Source organism: Muscardinus avellanarius (genome assembly GCF_963383645.1).
Source record: "Muscardinus avellanarius genome assembly, chromosome: 8".
Taxonomy (NCBI): Eukaryota; Metazoa; Chordata; class Mammalia; order Rodentia; family Gliridae; genus Muscardinus; species Muscardinus avellanarius.
Window position 1 is genome coordinate 103,600,780 of NC_137794.1, and position 19,075 is coordinate 103,619,854.

Consider the following 19,075-nt stretch of genomic DNA (forward strand, 5'->3'; position numbering starts at 1 on the left):
ATAATGGTGACGAGGACTCTGGAAGAGTTATAGATGGGATGCTCTGCTGGCACAGGTCTTTTCTGTTGAGAAAGTCAGTGGCTGCTACCTGAGAAGGAGGGATTTCTACTCAGGAGCTTTTGGCCTTTTGGCCAAAATAGGAAACAGCGTGGGCGAAGGCCAGAGATGTATTAGCTTGGTTGGGGAATGATGACACATAAAATTAATCACTGTAGAAGGAGGAGGAGGAGGGCTGGACAGGCAGATCAGCCTGGTTGTAAGGGACTGTTGCTCTGTGTATCTGGTGGATCAGCAGGTTTTAGTCTGAAGTCTTTTGGACTAACATTCATGAACTTGAGCAAGCCTGGGCACACCCTAAGAGAAATCTGTAGGTCTGTAAATAAGAAGACTTTCCTGGGATCCCCCAACCAAAGGAGGTTAAGAAGCCTACGATGAAGGATGAGAACGTGGGCAGGATCTTGGATAGGGTCTTCTTTTGCACGGTAGCACCCTCCCTCTTGCTGGGGTGTGTAGGGCAGGTCCGTGATGTGGGATGTGGTAGGCATGGCGCTGGAGAAGCGTGTGAGGGGACTCCTCTCTACTCTGCATTCATTCAGACAGCAAGTTAGTAGCTCAGCTGCATGTCAGACACTAAGGTTGAGCTGAGGGGCTGTGGTAAGTGAGGCGGCCGCAGTCCTGGCAGTGGTGGGGGTGATGGTTGTGGGGTAAGACATGCAATTAAGCAGCGCACAGAAATGCACCTGTTCATGCAACAATTATTTCTCTGCTGGCTTCTCTTCAAGGTGCTGGGAGGGGTGGTGGGGAGACACAGGCACTGAAATAAATATATTCATGTCAGGTTTGATGATGGATGGTGTTAAGTGCTACAAAAACCAACCAACCAACCAGTGTAAGAGTAGAGAGTAGGGAAAGTAAGGAGGGAGGAAGCCTCTCTTGGAATGGCCAGGGGACTGGCTGTGGGAGAGGGGAGGAGGGGCGGGGCTGCAGAGCCCGTGGGAATAAGTCACAGGGGTGCTGAGATGGGAGCGCGTGCTGCGATTGTCCAGCAGTTATGACTGCACCTGGACCTGGGCCGCCAATGGCAGGAGTGCCTTTGGAGGCTGACTGTATTCGCTTAGTGTGATATTCTCCAGTTCCATCTGTGTCCCTGCATATGTAGTGTGAGTTTGCTCTACTTACGGCCGAGTAAAAGTCCATTGCCTGTGTGCACTGAAGTTTTGTGATCCATTTGTTTGTTGATGGATACCTAGGCTGGGAGTAGATGTATGGTTTCTCTCATATATGGAAGCTAGTGAGATATGGAAATAAAGGACCGTATCTGATGGGTGAGCAGAGACTTGAGGGGAGTGACTATGGAAGATTAGGGAAGGAAAATGAAGTCATAAAGAGTATACAGTTGAGATAATGCTATGAATGTATACAAAACTACCAGCTCCAATATCAAAGACGTGTGGGGGAGAGAAGGAGGGGCAGGGACCCGGTGGGGAGAGCACCAGGAGCTGTGGGCATGTACTTGTCAGATACTCTGTACCCCAAATTACATAAAATTGCAATTGCCAAATAATAAAAAGTTAATTGGATTAAAATGTAAGATCATCAATTAATAGATAATAAAGCAGTCTTTTTTGAGTTTTGAACTGAAAAAAAAAAAAAAGCAGGTGTGTGATGAGCAGCAGGTGGAGACAGATGGTGCTGGGCCTTCCAGGCCACTGAAAGGACTTAGAGTTTTCTTGGACAGGTGAAAACCTGCTGAGAATGACATAGGGGAGCATAGAGACCTCTTCTATAAGAGGCTGACTTCTGGGCTTATATAAATTAGGCTAAAGAATTAGCAAAACTCCCTGGAATAAATAAACAGAACAGAGATAGGAGGGTACATAGGAATTCTGCAGAGTTGGGGAAGGGGGTTCTGGGCAGAAGCAGCACAGGCTTAAATGTATCAGGGATCGTGGGGTGCAAAAGGAGGCAGGAGGAGGCCTGGGCTTTCTGGGAGAGGCAGGCTTCAGTTTAGCATGTATTAAGATTGAGGTCTCTTTGGTTCATTCAAGGAAGGCTGCAGAGTATAAAGAGAAGGTCATTCAAGTCTGAAGTCTGGGAGGAGTCAGGGGACAGCAGTTGGGTGCAGCCACGCACATGGCTGAGATCCCACAAAGATCAAATGTCAACAGAGATGGCAGAGGGCTGAGGTCAGCACCCCAAGACCGATGCCACTCAGGAGCCGGGTGGAGGAAGGAGGCGCTGCAGAGGGAGCAGGCAGAAGAGTGGCCAGAGGTGGAAGTGGAGGTCTGCCCAGGTGTGAAGAGATGTGGGGACGGTGTCAGGTGCTGGAAGGATTCCATGAACCTACGTGAGCTGGTGTCCCGAGGACAGGCCTGGATGGCTCAGAACTGATGCTTGGTGTTTTAGGAGGGACAAGACGTGCACAGTGGTAGAAAGCAGTGAATATAAAGGGGGCATGGTGTGAGCAATTCCTCAGAGATGGATTTGAGAAAATTTTGCTTAGGGCACTACAAAGAGACCAATACTGGTTGGTATAGGGAATTCAAAAAATTGGGGCTTAATTCTATATGTTGGTAATTTTTTTGGGGTGGGGCTACTGGGGATTGAACCCAGGAACATTCTACTCCAAGCTACATCCCCAGCCCTCTTAATTTTTTAAAAATTTATTTTGAAACAGGTTTCACTAGGTTACTGGTGTGGGGGGTTGCTGAGGATGGCCTCAAACCTATAATCCGCTTGTCTCAGTCTCCTAAGTACTGAGATTACAGGCATGTACCACCACCCTCAGTTTATGTTGATAAATTTTTTCAGCTTAAGTCTTTCTGGTTTATAACTACCCTGAAAATAACAAGCAAAAGTTTGAGAATTTTGTTTATGTTTATTTTCTAGAAAAGAAAGTTTCTAAATTTTTATTATTCTCAAATGGGTCCATGACTCTATAAAAGCAATAATTTATATGTGTATGTGATTAGAAGTTATACAAAAATGAATGTTGTAGTTTATGGCAATCCTTTGGGTAATGACTGGCAGCATGAATTTGAAAAGTAATGGGAGGTGTGCAAGTAATACTAGTAATTCAAACACGGAGTAGTAATGATCTGTCAAATTAAAATGACAAAAACAAGGAACGAAGCCGGGCATGGTAGCACACACTTGTAAGTCCAGTACTTGAGAGGCTGAGACAGGAGGATCGCACAGGTTCGCAGCCAGCCTCAGCTACTTAGTGAGGCTCTCAGCAACTTAATGCGACCCTGTTTCAAACTAAAGAAGAAAAATAGGGCTGGGGGTGTATCTTGGAGGTAGAATGCCTCTGAGTTCAATTCTGAGTACTGCAAAAATAATTAAAAAAAGAAAACAAAAAACCAGGAATGAAAAGAAGGCTAGGCAGAGTTGTTTTGAAGGATAATTGATGACATGTGGTAGGGAGTTAAAGGTAAGAGGTGCGTGTAGCAAATATGTATTAAGGACCTACTGTACCTCAGTCAAAATTAGGAGCGAGTGAGACTTGGTTCTTGCTTTCTTGGAGTTTACTCTTTACTAAGGGAATGTACACTTATCATACTCACCCAAGTATAGGACTGGAAATTGTGGTAATTGCTATGGAAGAGAAGCCTAGGGAATTTCAAGTGGATGTAGCTTTGGCAACTTAATTTGGTGAGGCAGTATTATGAAGTTATCTCACTAGCACTTAATTAAAGCACATTTCTAGGGAGTGGACATCTGTTGGTTCTTTTAATTTAGCTTTGTAAAAAATATTTCCTCTAGAAACCAAGGCTTTCAAAATTTTAAAAATACTTGGATAATCAGGGAAATAATGCTGCTGGGTAGCTGGTACCATTATTTATGATTAGAAAAACAACAATTCTTGATTACTCTAAGCTTTAAACTTTTGCTTTGATTAATAAAAATCCATTTGGCCAATATTTTTATTATGCTCTTTTATACTTGGTCCAAAGAGTCCATCCACTCTCTGGACCCAATACAAATCCTTGCAGATAGATTTCTTAAGTATGTTGAGTATGTAAGATCAACAGGGCATCCTTTTGGAAATATTTAGTAATCGATTGATAAAATGTAAATGGAACTAAATCAAGGCAGTCGAGTTTCCAATTTGCACAGACAAGCGGTGTTGCTGTCTTTTTTTTTTTTTTTTTTTTTTTTTGGACATGATCTCTCCTGTCCCTGACCATCTTCCTCTGGCATTCTTTAGCTCCTCAGTCCCTCCTGTGCTGTGTGGCTACAGTGTGTTAAGTCCCTGATGCCAAACACCCTGTAATTTTCCTCTTAAACTTCTGCCCCATAACTTCCCAGAGAACCTTTAAAGGTGTCTGTAACACTGAAGAACATCTATCTCTTATTCTATAGGTTGGTAAGCCCGTCAGCTTCTTAGCTGAGTCTTACAAGTTAGTATGCAAGATGAGAAACTCTAACGGTCTGGTGACAATTCAATGAGAAAGGGGTGAGGATTTTTCAAGGAGGGAGACGTTTGAGCAATTTTGCTAAAGGATTAGTTTATCCTTCATTGAGAATAAAGGATCCAGAGTTCCTTAGGATTTATGAAACCTTCTATAATGACGGGAGATCCTGTAGACATTTTGAACATGAAAATAATACAAGTAAGCTGGGCGTGGTGGAGCACGCTTGTAATCCCTGCGCTTGGGAGGCTGAGACAGGAGGATCACACAGGTTGGAAGCCAGCCTCAGCTACTTAGTGAGGCTCTCAGAAACTCAGTTAGACCCTGTTTCCAAATAAAATATAAAATACAGCTGGGAGTATAGCCCGGAGGTAGAATGCCTCTGGCTTATATGCCAGTACCACACGCACAAAAATAATACAAGTAGTTTTGATCTTATGAAAATAGAGGAAACCAAAGGCCTTTGAGGCTGAAGGAGAGAGAAAGATTGGCTTAAACACAGTGCCAGCATTTCCTTCCCAAGGGCTGTGAGGATGAAAAAACAAGGTGTATAGCAGGTGGAGTGGGTTGAGGCTGGGGCGGCAAGAAGAGCTAGGTCCATCTGTTGGAACTGGTCTGACCACAGGTGCTCAAATAGTCACATGTGGGTGCTGGGCCCACCCAACCTCTGGCCACACCAGCCCCAGACATGGACGGCTCCCTGTCTTTCCCTTCCCACTGCAGATGACTAGGCTGAGCTCTGCATCCCAAGGACACAGCTCTCTGCCTGTGCCCAACCACCTCCACCAGGTGTATGTTCAAGACAACCTGAGCAGCACCACAGGTGTCACTGGGCTTTGCAACCCCTGGGGAACTCTCACCTGCCTGTTAGCCGGGTCAGGTTGATTCTTTCTCATGTCATCTTGAGAGTCTTCATAGAGCAGGGCTGTGCCCAGTTACCATAGTTGACAATTTTGTATATATGGATGTCCAAGTTGGCTAAAAAGTTGCTTATGGACAATAAATATGGTCTAATTTCCCCCATCTCTTTTCAGATGCCTTCTGCTTCTGTGCCCTGTGTTTGCAAATGCTACTCAGCAATCCAGAGTCACCTCAAAGTTAGAGTGCAGACAAATGATATTTTGTTGATGGCATACAACTATGATTGTTCTAGAGAAAAAGCACACTTGCTAGTATGTCTTTTACTAATACCTTAAAGAGCAATATTTGCATATTATATGTCCAGTGATAAAATGGTCATGTCATTGGTTCAGTTATTTATTAATTTATTTGCTCTAAATACTATTGGAGTCACTATTCTGGATATGAAGTGCACTTGGTAATACAAAGTCAAATTAGATGCAAGGAACTTTGAAGACAGCACTGAAGATGAGGATAAGTTAGTAGAAGGAATAATGTAGTTAGTAGCCAAAGTAAAAAAAAAAGAAAAACTAAACTAATAAAAACTACCCTGCTAGAGAGTTCAGAAGAGGGATGAATTATATCAAGTTTGAGGGGATTAGGATTGGCTATTAAGAGAGGAATTCATGCCAAAGGTGATGTAAAAAATTACAGCATTCCTCTCACACTTGTTACAATGGTTACTATGACACAGATAAACACAATGTTAAATGTTGGTGAGGACCTGGAAAAATCCAAGCGCCTCATGCCTTGGTGTAAATGGAAAATGGTGCAACCACTGTGGAAAATCAGATGATGGTCCCTCAAAAAATTAAAAGAGAATTACCATATGATAATAGCAATTCTACTTCTGGTCATATTTCTAAAAGAGTCAAAAAGTTGGGTCTTGGAGATATATTTGTACACGCATATTTATAATAGCATTATTCCCAATAGCTGAAAGCTAGAAGTAACCCATGTGTCTAAAACAGGTGAATGGATGAAGTATAGTGAAGACATAAAGTGGAATATTCTCTTTATAAAGAGAAGAGAGATTCTGACACATGCTACAACATGGATGGACGTTAAGGGCATTATGCTAAGTAGAAACCAGACCAGAAAAGAGAGGAACAATTACTGAATGATTCTCCTTATATGAGGCATCTGAGATAGTGAAATTCTTAGAGACAGAAAGTAGAATGGTGTTTGCCCAGGGAGTGGGGGAAGGAGAAATTGGGAGTTGTTTATTTAGTGAATATAGAGTTTCATTTTGTGCGATGAACAAGTTCTGAAGATTAGTTGCACAGCAGTGTGAATACATTTAACTCTGCTGAATTGTATCCTTAAAAATGGTTAGGATGGAGCTGGGTATAGCGGCACATACCTGTAATCTCAGTTCTTGGGAGGCTGAGACAGGAAGATTGCAGGTTCAAGGCTAGTGTCAGCAATTTAGCAAGGGCCTCAGCAACTTAGTGAGATCTTGTTTCAAAAATAAAAAAAATAAAATAGGGTTGGTTTAGCTCAGATGTAAAACCCCCCTGAGTTCAATATTTAGTATCACCCACCAAAAAAATTGTCACGGTGGTAAATTTAAGTTTTGTGAATCTTACCTCAGTTAAAAAAAAAAAAACAAACACCTCAGTTCAAGCCTGGCATAATGGTGCACACCTGTAATGCCAGTACTTGGGAAGCTGAGAAAAGAAAATTTCAGGTTCGAAGACAGCCTCAGCAAGAATGAGAATCTCAAGAACTTAGCAAAATCCTGTTTAAAAAAACAGAGAAAGAAAAAGAATAAGAGAGAAGATTTGGGTGTAGTTTGGAGGTAGAATGCCCCTGTGTTTAGTATCCAGTAACACACACGTGCATACACACACACACACGCACACGCACACACACACACACACACTCACACTCCTATACACAGAATCACAAAATTCAGGGCAGTTGACCCTTAAATAATGTGGAGGTTCAGGATGTAAAACCCTTGTTCAGTAAAAAATTTGAGTATAACTCTAAAATTTTATTAAGAGAGTTATTACTAGGAGCTTGTGGTTGGTTGACTTTTTTTTCCTTTGGAAAGATCAAGTTGTAACCATTTATTACAAATTACAAATGAACTTCTTAAAAAACTTTAATATGATCAGACATGAAACCAGTTAAAAACTTTTAGAGGTTTCTAAGAAAACTATGTTTTTAAAAACACATTTGTCATTACCAAAAAGACATGTCTTTAGGTAAAAATATAGAAACCCCACGCTGCATAGACAAGTCACATAGGTTGAGTCATCTAGGTAAACAGCAAGCACTAGAGTGCTCTAGCCCTAATCTCTTGGTCATTTCTAACCTCCCTTCTTTCCTTCCTCCCTTCCTTCCTTCCTTCCTTCCTTCCTTCCGTCGGATGCCCAACATGATTATCGGGAGCCTGTCTTGCTTGGCCTCAGGAGTAGACAGATTCTCACTTGGTAGATCAGTTGCTTTTCCCTTTGCCATCTTTGTGGTGGTGTTGATGTTGGAAGTGGCTGCTGCCTCTGGGTCTCACTTTGATATTCTGTATTTCTTCCTCACCATCCATCTAGGCTGTCTTTGGAAAGACAGGCCCTGCCAAAAAAAATGGTCCCTAGCCTCACACTTACTCTGTGCCTCCTGGTTTTCCTGTACCCTGGCATCCTGCCTCTGTCTCACCTGCCTTGTTTCTGCCTCCAGGGGTGGGGGTCGCAACACTTTGGTCCATGGGTCTCCACGTGCAGTAAGGGGGACTGTGCACCTGCAGTAGTACAGGTGTTGGGCACGGACTTTGTGAGCCTCTCAGGTCCCTCCTTTCCCCTCTCTCACTATTTTGGAGATTCCACTGGTAACTGTGGAGAAGCCCTGTGCTCACGTGCAGCATCTGTTATATAGTTAACTGCCTTGAACTGCAGTTTCACCAGGGACCGTGGTGTTTGCTGCCTCCCACCCTTTTCTCCACCAATCTCCACCTCCACAGTCTCTCCTCCAACTCTCCTACCCAGGCACTTCCTGGCTATTTTTCTTTGTGGCAGCTGGGAATAACAATAAACCTACCTTTCTGTGTGCCATTCCTGTTGACGAAAACATGTCTGTTTCATACATTGAACCATCGGTCAGTCCCTCAAACTCTGATCTGGCTGGTAGCCTTCTGGTTCTCACCTGTAGGCCCTTCTGCTCCTGCCCATGAGTCCTGGCCTGGTAGCTGCTGTTTCTGGACTCTTGGCTGCTGGTGATAGAGATGGCAGCTGGGTTGGATGCAATAGTAGCTAGGCTGGCTGTGGCTTGGGGCTGCTCGGGCTCTCTGGGGTTTGCTTTGCCTTCTGCTTCTGCTCAAACTCTGTATAATTTTCAACTTCCCCTGAACTAAACTACTAGGAGCCTGGCTTTTCCCTGAAGCCTTAGCAGTAGCATAGACAGTCGACTAACACACCTTTTGCATGTATATGTACTATACATGGTAAAAAAAAAAACAAAACAAAAACAAAACAAAAAAAACTCATGCACTGTAAGAGATCTCTTTGTACTGTGAGATTTTTCATGAGCGTTTTACATGCATATTTGCACTGTGGGAGCTCCCTGCAGGAGCAGCTGAAAGTGGTGATGGCATTCTTATAGCAGTGCAGCGCGCGCAGCAGCTAATTCTGTGCAGTTATGACTTAGTACAGAAGCTTTACCATCCTTTACGTTTCTCGCCTTTGGGAATAAGGACCATGGATACTCTATGTTAGTGCACATACATTTGGGTCATTTTCTAATATAATATCTCTATAACTTTTTAACAACATTTTGACTTTTTATAATACATTTTTATATATCTTATGATAGGAAAGGCAAATAGTTGTTCAAGATCCAACTGTGGTTTTTGATGTGGGGATGGTGGAAAGGGAGGATATTTTACATCCTAGAACTGTGCCCTTGCATACGAGTCACTATTCCTTTATTCACTCAACAAACTTGTATCACGTGCCTGCTGTGTGCTGGGCATTAAGAGAGGTACAACAGTTAAGAAGGCTTATATGATACATATCTGCCCATTTCATTCCTGATAACTATCCACTCCCCCACTGAAGACACCGAGCTTCCATCCTTGAATATTCAGTTCCTTCCCACTGACTGGACTCATGCACACATTAGTCAACACACAGTGAAAAGGGCTGTGGTTGAGGGGGGCAGTTCAACAGCTCAGTGACGAAATGGAAAGAGGCCGGTAACAGGATACGAGCGAGAACTGAGAATGGCGAGTCAGGGCTCTCTAAGGATCACTAAAGAATAAAGAGCTCCTATCTGAGGCTGCCAACCTCAGAGCTAAGTTATTTAGGATGGAAAAAGTTGGCAAACTCAACCGTATTCAACCCAAGGAGCCAGTGTTTTGTGAATTTTATGGCAAATGGAGTTTGAGAACCACCACCATGAAACTGTGTGTAATATTAATGAGCGCAAGGGCAAGGGAGGGTTATAAAACCTGAACTGAAAGGAAAGAAAGGGCGGTGTAGGGGGATGGTGAAAGGCAGTTGTTTGGGTGGCGAATGGAAAGCAGGAGCAAGGACCTTTCTTAACCAAGAGACCTGGAAACTCGAGGTTCACTTGACTGTATCTCATCTTAAGTTTTTTGTTTTTAATACCTTTATTGGTGCACTGTAATCTCACGCCATTGCATAGTTCAGAGTAATTGCATATGCCATTTGATGCAATCTTCCTTTTCCTCCCCACTCCTTTCCCTTCCCCATACATGATGCACATATATGTATGTATGAAGACACATAGGAACATGTATGGGGTACATAGGAACCTTCACTCCATCTACACTTCTAGCACTAACAACTTGTCCTTCCTCGTCACCTTCTCCATTCACTTAAACCTGTTCATGAGTGCCAGCTGCAGACCAGGCCCTGTGCTGGGCACCTCCAAAGCCTGTCTGCTGCCTTTGTTAGAGCATGGCTAGGAAATCCCGGGTCCAGGTAACACTGCTTCTGTATGTAGCTGGTCAGGAGAGAAATGCAGACTTGCCCTCATTTGCCTCATTTCTCATCTTTTCCCCCAGTATTCCTTAAGTTGTCTTCACCCAGGTTGTTCCTTGTGCCCGTGCTTTTAATCCCAACTAGTTTCTTTCTTGACTTTACTCTTCCCCCCTCTTCTCTACACTGTCAGCCATGCCCTCTTCACGGGCCATTTCTTCCATCTGCATGGATTCCTTGCAGACCTCTTCCATTTTAAGTACTTTTTTTTTGGGGGGGGGTTATAGTCTTCAGAGATCACCCTGACTCTCTCTTTTCCCATTCTCAGCCAAGTTCCCAAAGGAATGATCTTCCTTTCTCTTGTCTTCCTGTTCCATCCATGTTCCAACCAACTGGCCTTCGGCTCGTATCACTGCCCTTCTCTCTGAGACTCCTTGCTAAGAATCCGCTGGGTCAAATTCCAACTCACTTTATCAGTTTTCATTCCATTGGACTTCTTTTCCACATTGGGCATTATTGGTCTCTCTCTCCTTAAAGTTCTACGGAAGCTTTTATGTTTTATTTTTTAGCTTCCTCACTTTCTTGGTTCTCCTAGAATCAAGCTTTCTGACTGTTCATTTTCAGTTTCATTTCTGGGATATGCTTTTACCATGAAATCCTTAAAGGCGGAGGTAACCATCTGTGTTCCTCTGCCCTTCTCATTTCACATGTCCTAAAAGAGGACTATTAAATATCAAAGAACGGCATTCTCAAATTTTAGAGTCCAGTTATAAAAACCAATACCCAGGGTTACCCGGTAACAATCACATAAGAATTTCAACTGTTGTTTTGTGACATGCGTTCTACATTGTTCAGCAGTTCATCCGAGTTCCAAATGCCCCGGCTGTTTAATGCTTTGTCTCTACTTCCCGAAGACCCTTTGTGTGGCCAACAATCGGGATGAGCTTTAGTCTCTAGCTGAACTCACTGTGAGTTCCTGAGGAAATGAAGACTTTTATTTGGAAATCAGCTGACTTCCTCTTATAATTTTGGGGAGTAATATATTCTGGGTCCAGCAGTGTATTCCTGAAGCAAGTTTGCAATAAACAATTTCCCCTCAAGGTTAATACAATAGGCAAATATCTTTGCAGCAACAGACGGCAAGAGGTAACAAAAGATTAGCTTACATTATGATTCATGATTTCAAAATGTCAGAATAAAGTGGATCCGCTCCTTCTCCCGAGCCTCTTATTCTTTGAAGGAGAGTGCATGGTTTACTTCTCTAATGCTGATGGACTCACTGTTTTCTTTTTCTCCTCCACTTTTTTTTTTCCAGGTCCAATTCAGATAACCGACGCCAGAATGGCCGAGAACGATTGGCGAGTAACAGTGACAAAGGAAGCGTGGCCCTGGAATCGGCCAAGGAGACTCGCTACTGTGCCGTGTGCAATGACTATGCCTCTGGCTACCACTATGGGGTCTGGTCCTGTGAGGGGTGTAAGGCTTTCTTCAAGAGAAGTATTCAAGGTAATAATATGTTGAAAGCAACTCTCTCTAATTTTGACCCTAAGAACACAAGTGAAGGAGGAAGGAAGCATGACCAGGCATTTGTATAACATAGTAACACCTAGTGGGTCTTCCGGTATCATAGATAGGCACACAGAGAAGGGTTAGAATCTCAGGAACAGGTGGCAGATGCCAGGCAGCCTGTGGTTGAGCATCTTTGCTCCCTTCATTTGGCGAGATCCACACAGTCTGCAGCATCTCTACCAGTGGAGGATTTCTGTAGCTGGCTCTCTGAGCAAAGGAAATGTTGTCTCAGCCCTGATTGGGGGACGGCAGATAGGCATTCATTTTCTGCAAGCAACTGTGCTTATATATGCTACGGTGTGATAGTGCCTGTGTGTTGTTTGGCCTTGTCCGGGTAAATATTCTGTTTGGATCTTTGCTGCAGACCCATTCTAATTCAGCCTGTTCTCCTCCTCTCTTACATCTCTTTCTTGTCTCAATGGATGACATGACCTTTTGCTAACATGAGCCAACTCAATGACTGATAACTTGTAACAGGGGATGTATCATCTGTACCAAGTAATTATTAAGGGTCCAGCTGTAACATTTTATTCTCCTGCCCACCTGCATCTGATTTATTGTATGTAGTTTACCAATTGCAGCTTCTCTGATATACTGCCAGCTACATTTTAACTTCTGCTCTGGAAATGTCTATATTGTCACATTATATAGGATAATCTGGAAAATATCAACCATTTTTACTATCAAAATTATCTATGTGCTGGATGTGGTGGCCCACGCTTGTAATCCCCACGCTTGGGAGGCTGAGACAGGAGAATCGCACATTTTGGAAGCCAGCCTCAGCTACTTAGTGAGGCTCTCAGAAACTCAGTGAGACCCTGTTTCCAAATAAAATATAAAATACGTCTGGGAGCATAGCCTGGAGGTAGAAAGCCTCTGGGTTAAACTCCCAGTACCACCAAAAAAAAAAAAAGTATCTATGCTAAAGATCCTTTGTCTGACAAGCTTACTGAATGCACTTGTTTTAATAGTGGGGAATTTTCCCCTGTTCTTATCCTTTACCTTTTCAGCTTAAGTGAAGCTTGGTATACGAATACTAAGAATACTTACTTTGAAGAGAGTTTTCATGTGACTCTCTCTCCAGAAATCTAGACTTAAGTAACTTGTTGAAAACCAGAGTCTGCCAAATTAATAGACACTGACCGAAGAAGTGATTCTCAGAAACTTTCTTCTGTGGCTCTTACTGCTGTGATATGGGGAAACTGGGGGATGGTACATACTATTTATTTTTCCTTCCATTGCCAGTTGGAATTTTTTTTAAGGCTGTTCATATCTTAATAGAGCAGCCTGTGAGGTCAATGTGGTCCATTTTAAAAGCATTTTCTTTGACACTTACTGCTTTCAACGTCTTTTAGAACTCTGCTGTAAGACTTGTACTTTTTTTTGGTTTGTGTTTTTATAAAAATTAATGATATTCACTGGTAGTAAATCTTTGTGTGTGTGTGTGTGTGTGTGTGTGTGTGTGTATTTGTACACATACATAAACTATGAATTTTACTAGCTGATAGTATCTTAATTCAGGAAAATGAAATCATGTTAGTATAAGCCCTTAAGAAGTCTTTAGACAAACATTTTAATTTCTGGTTTTACTGTTTATTTGATTTTGTGTAGTCTAAAATATTATTATTTTCATCAAACACTGGTAATGAAAATGGATCTGATAAAGGTATGGTTAGTGGATAGGACAAATCGTGGTATCTGAAACTGAGTTCTCTTATCAGTAAAAATTTATTTAGAGTAGTGGTCAGCGAAGTTTTTTCTGTAAGGGGCAAAATAGCAACTATTTTTTTATTTTTTAAAATTTTTTTTGGTGGTACTGGGGATGGAACCCTTCTACCTCTGGGCTATACTCCCAGAGCTATTTTATATTTTATTTGGAGACAGGGTTTTTTAAGCCAGTGAGGCTGGCCTAGAACCTGTGTGCTCCTCCTGTCTCTGCCTCCCAAGCACGGGGATTATAAGCGTGTTCTACCACGTCTGGCAAAATAGCAACTATTTTAGCCCTTGCAGACCATATAGCCACCGCTGCAGCAACTCAGCTCTGATTTGAGCTTTCAAAGAATCATGGGCAATATACAAAGAGGTGGGGGTAGTGATGTGTCAAGAAAAACTTTATAAAAATGGACAACTGACCAGAGCTATCCTGGGGGCCATAACTAACTGACTCTTGATTCAATCTTGATTTTATTTTATATAATGTAAATGTCATTACTTACTGAAAAGAAATAGATGCGTTTTAAATCAAAAGTTTTGATTATTTCTGTTTTATTGAGAATGTACTGTGTACCTGTCTAGATGTTATGAGGGAAACTGGAAAAAATAGCCCATAATCCTACAAAACCTAGAAATTATTTAGGAAGTCTTATTTTGGGGAAACAAAGTTACTTGTTCTCATGATATGATTAGAAAATACATAAGTATAGAATCAAGTGCTACTGTATGGAAAAATAAGGAAAATAAATATAAGACATAAAATGTTATTAGTACAACATGTATAATTATTGAGATTGAAAGTGGAAAGAGCCAGGTGTGGTGGCATACACTTGTAATCCCAGCATTCGGGAGGCTGAGACAGGAGGATCACAGTTCGCTGCTACTTAGTGAGGCCCTTTGCAACTCAGTGAGACCCTGTTTTAAAATAAAGAATAAAAAAATAGGACTGGTTTCTGATTAAATTTTGATAGTTTTACAAGTATATATCTATTATCTCCATTTTGAAAACACAGACTAAATAGTAGAATGTCACTGAAATTACATCACATAAAAATGAAATTTTTGCTGTGTGCAGTGGCTCACACTTGTAATCCCTGAACTTGGGAGGCTGAGACAGGAGGATCACGCAGGTTCAAAGCCAGCCTCGGCTACTTAGTGAGGCTCTTAGTGACTTAGCGAGACCCAGTTTCCAAATAAAATATAAAATAGGTCTTGGAGGCCGGGTATGATGGCGCACGCTTGTAATCCCCACACTTGGGAAGCGGAGACAGGAGGATCGTGCAGGTTCGAAGCCAGCCTTGCTGGCTTAAGGGACCCTGTTTAAAAAAAAAAAAAAAAAAAAAATATATATATATATATATATATATATATATATATATATATATATATTATAGGTCTGGGAGTATAGCCTGGAGGTAGAAGGGTTTCCAGGAACCCCAGTACCACCACTAATAATAATGATGATGATGATGATGATGATAATAATAATAATAATAATAATAATAATAAAAATAAATTCTGGGAGTGTAGCCTGTAGGTAGAAGGCCTCTGGGTTCCATCCCCAGTACCACAAAAAAAAAAAAAAAAGAAAGAAATTTTTACCTGGTTTTAGAAACCTCTTACATATCATGGTATGGAACATATAAAAAAATTTCCTTAAAAGGATGAATAGTGAATCTAAATTTAGAAGCTAAAAACAAGGCAGACTTATCATCTTGTAGAGACAGAGAGGAACCTTACTACTATTAAGTTCATTAATTAATTTATTTATTCATTGAATGCTTCTACTAGGCAAATCCCTGTGCAAAGCCCTGAAGGTACAGTGATAGGAAAAATTTGATTTCTACTCTCCTAAAGCTTGTAAGGTAGAGGTAGACATGAATAAATGGACCAGTAATTAAATTAAATGTGACAGATATTAAGATGGAGGTGAATACAGAGTCTTACCGGAGCCCAGACTCCACTCAGTCCCAGAGAAGGGTAAGCAAAGCTCTCAGAGAAGGTTAGTCAATTAAGTCTGAATGATGAGTCAAGACAGCTAGATGAAGAATGGAATGAATGAGTCATACAAATGAACATATGAGTGAAGACCAGGAGGAAAGATAGAGTGTGGGAATCCTGTGAATAAAAATTGATGAAATTAATTTAGCGTTAGGTTAGATAAAGGCATTCCTGGGCTATGCATTTAATCTTAGACTGTGTCAAAATGAAGTCAGTGCTGGGCATGGTAGCACATGCTTGTAATCCCAGTACTTGGGAGGTTGAGACAGAAAGATCCCACGTTCAAAGCCAGCCTCAGCTATTTGAAAAGGCCCAAATTTAAAAAGATAGGGCTGGGGTACAGCTTGGAGGTAGAATACTCCTAGGTTCAATCCACAGTGTTATGTGTATGTGCACATTCACACACATGGACATGCACGCACACACACACAAGCACACACACACACACGCACACACACACACACGCGCACACACACACACACACACACACACACACACACACACATTTGTGCTTATACAAGAGAATATTCCAGAGCAATTCTAAGGGTTTCTACTGCTGTTTTCTCATCAGAGTCTTGATAACTTGGAACTAAGAAGCCCTATTGAACTTCCTGGCTCTTTACAAACTGTGTTGTTGTTCAATCACCGTGGAGGACAGTGAAGGGCTGACTTGTAGGTAGAAAGTTCTGAAGATGCTGCAGCTCGGCCCATTCTCTTTGCTATTAACAAGAGTCTAGGAATAAGTATACATCAGATTATTCTCGTGTTCTAAGTGTTCTAGTTGAAGAGGTAAAGTGTTTGACTTGAAAGCATACAAATTATCATCCACCACTTGATGTACAAACTCGATTAAGATACTAAGTAATGGCCTCCAGTTGAATGTATTTTTTTTTAAAAATCAAAGATTTTATTTAAGTCAGATGGGTGAAATTGCATATTCTATGAATTTATTAATCATTGTAGGCAAAGGGCTCTCCCCTAAGATGTACTTTAGACAGCAGAGATGTACTTTACACTTTAGATGGAGCGAGTTGTGTGAAAAGATCCAGCTATGAGTCCAGCAGCCAGGTATTGCCTCTGAGTATTAGCCCAAGGGAAAAAAATTGCTCCAGAGCTCATTTCTTTTTATACATTATCATTTGGAAGGCCATGAGATAAAGTATGCTCCCAAGGGTGTCTATGTATTCCTCGCTGGGCTAGCACTTCACATTCTATCAGGTATAGGTAGAAATTGCTCTACATTATACTAGACAGACACAGCTAAGGCCCAAGGTGGGGGTTAACTCACAGGTTAGCTGAGACCAGAAGGGCGTGGTGTCAGGTGGAGTCTGGTTATAGTATAATGCTGGGACAGGAGTGAACTTAGGTCCAATAAGGATAACTGAGAGCATGATCAACCCAGACTTTAGAAAGCTCCTAGATGAGGTAGTCCAGGACCCTGGATAGCTCCTGCACAGCTGCTGCCAGTACACTGAGACTTTGTACATGTATGTTTCTATCACTGTATACCTCAGTACAACTCACCAAATAAAAGTCTCTCTCTATAAAGACCTTAGGCCCATGTGTTTGGCTCCCTCTACTTTGTAGAGCTCTGTTACAAGAGAACTCAGTTATCTGAGGACTGAAGACTCCTCCTTGCTTACCTAAGATGGATTAGTTTTCACACTAAGTGTGACATTAGTGTCCGGCCTCCTGGATTGATGTGCACTCGTGTCTGGAAAGGCTAGGGGATGGGGAAGGAGAGGAGGCCACTCTTGCATCAAGTGACTGTTTGATGTTGGTGGTCTTTTACGAGGTGTGCTTGAGATCCTGACAGTATATGCAGACAAATGTTAAATCTTTGCTCTTTTGCACATTTCCACACTTGCCCTTCTGCATTTCAGGCAACAACAGGAGAGACCTTTTCGATGATTAATCTAACTATATGATTGAAAGCTTAAAACTCTCAATGAATTTTGAGTAAAAATTCCTTTCTATGGCTTGAAACATTCTACATATTTCTGCTTCTCCGGGATTCACTGTGACCCAGCAACCCTGCCCTTCCTTCTTTTTCCCCCAACACACCTACAGGACTTCTTCCCCAGGACCCAAACATATGTGGTTCCGTCTGTCTCTTTGCTTGTAATAGTCAGACCTTTTCTTGGCTAACTTCTTGTTACTCAACATCTCTGCCCACAGCCACTCTCTCAGAGAGGCTTTCCCAAAATAGCCTACCCAAAACAACCCTACACACCATTGTCCTAAGTTTTTAAAAAGTTCTCCTTTACCCTGACTTTTTTTACTTTTCTTTGTAATTTTTCAATTGACACATAGAAATTATATTATTTGTGGCATACCATGTGATGTGTTGATATATGTATACTTTGCAGAATGTTTGAATCAGAGTAAGCATATCCATCTCCTCCGTTATTGATTATTTACTTCTGATGAAAACGGTCAAAATCCTGTCTTCTAGCTTTTTTGAAATACACAGTACATTATTATTATTATCTGTTGCCATTCTACTATGCCACAGCACACTGAACTTCTTACTCAGATCTAACTGTAACTTAGAACACGTCGACTCACTTTTTCTCATTGCCCTCTCTCCCCAGCTTCTTGTCACTACCATTTTATTCTCAACTTCATTGCAGACGACTTGCTTAGATTCAGCATGTCATGCGGTGTTTGTTTTGTGTCTGGCTTATTTCACTTAACATAATCTAAACATGTTCTATCTAAGTTGTTATAAATGACAGAATTTCATCACATTTTTCTGGCCGAGTAGTATACACATATATGGATAAAGAAAATGTAAGATGCATATTTATATATGTAATATATAAATTAATTGATATCTTTAAAATACAAATTAATTAGTTTCCTCAATTAATTTAAAGAACCACGATGAAAAGAATGGTCTAAATACTTCTTGAAGGTTGCACACTACTAATAAGGAAGAAGTGACTGAGTTGGTCAGCTGTTACTAACAAAATACCTAGTATGGTCAACTTAAAAAGAGGAGATGTTCACTTTGGCTCACAGTTTTGGAGGTGTCAGTCCATACCTGGTGGTTCTGTTGCTTTTGAGCCTGTGGTAAATCAGCACATCGTGGCGGGAGAAGGGATGAAGAAGCCTGTTCATCTCAGAGCAGAGAATGAAAGAGAAGAGGACGACAGGGCCAGGGTCTTGATGTCCCCTTCAAGGGCACACTCCCAGTGACCAGAAGAGCTCCCATGAGGCTCTGCTGCTCAAGGCTCCACCACCTCCGTCTAGTGTCTCAGGCTGGGGACTCAGCCCACACAGGGGCCTTTGGGTGACACTTCCTCAAACCACAGCAGAAGCTCCAAAACCTTCCTCTTGAGCCTCATAGGTGTTTGTGACTTACATTTCCTTCATTGACTCATTAGTTGATGGACCCTTAAGCTGATTCCATTTCTTGGCTATTGTGAATGGTCTTGCCATAAACATGGACTGCAGGTGTGTCTTTCACATACTGATTTTAATTCCTTTGGGTATATATCTAGGAGAGGGATTACTGGATCCCGTGGTAGTTCT

At 41.7% G+C, this 19,075-nt stretch overlaps 1 protein-coding gene across 1 annotated transcript in view; it reads left to right on the forward strand.

Moving 5' to 3' along the window:
* ESR1 (estrogen receptor 1) overlaps positions 1-19,075 on the forward strand; it is a gene marked incomplete at its 3' end in the record, with an annotated part of 276,093 nt that overhangs the window by 26,093 nt on the left and 230,925 nt on the right. The window contains exon 2 of the mRNA XM_080700149.1: positions 11,571-11,761. Within this exon, the coding sequence (XP_080556275.1) occupies positions 11,571-11,761 (191 nt within the window). The remainder of the gene's footprint in view (positions 1-11,570; positions 11,762-19,075) is intronic.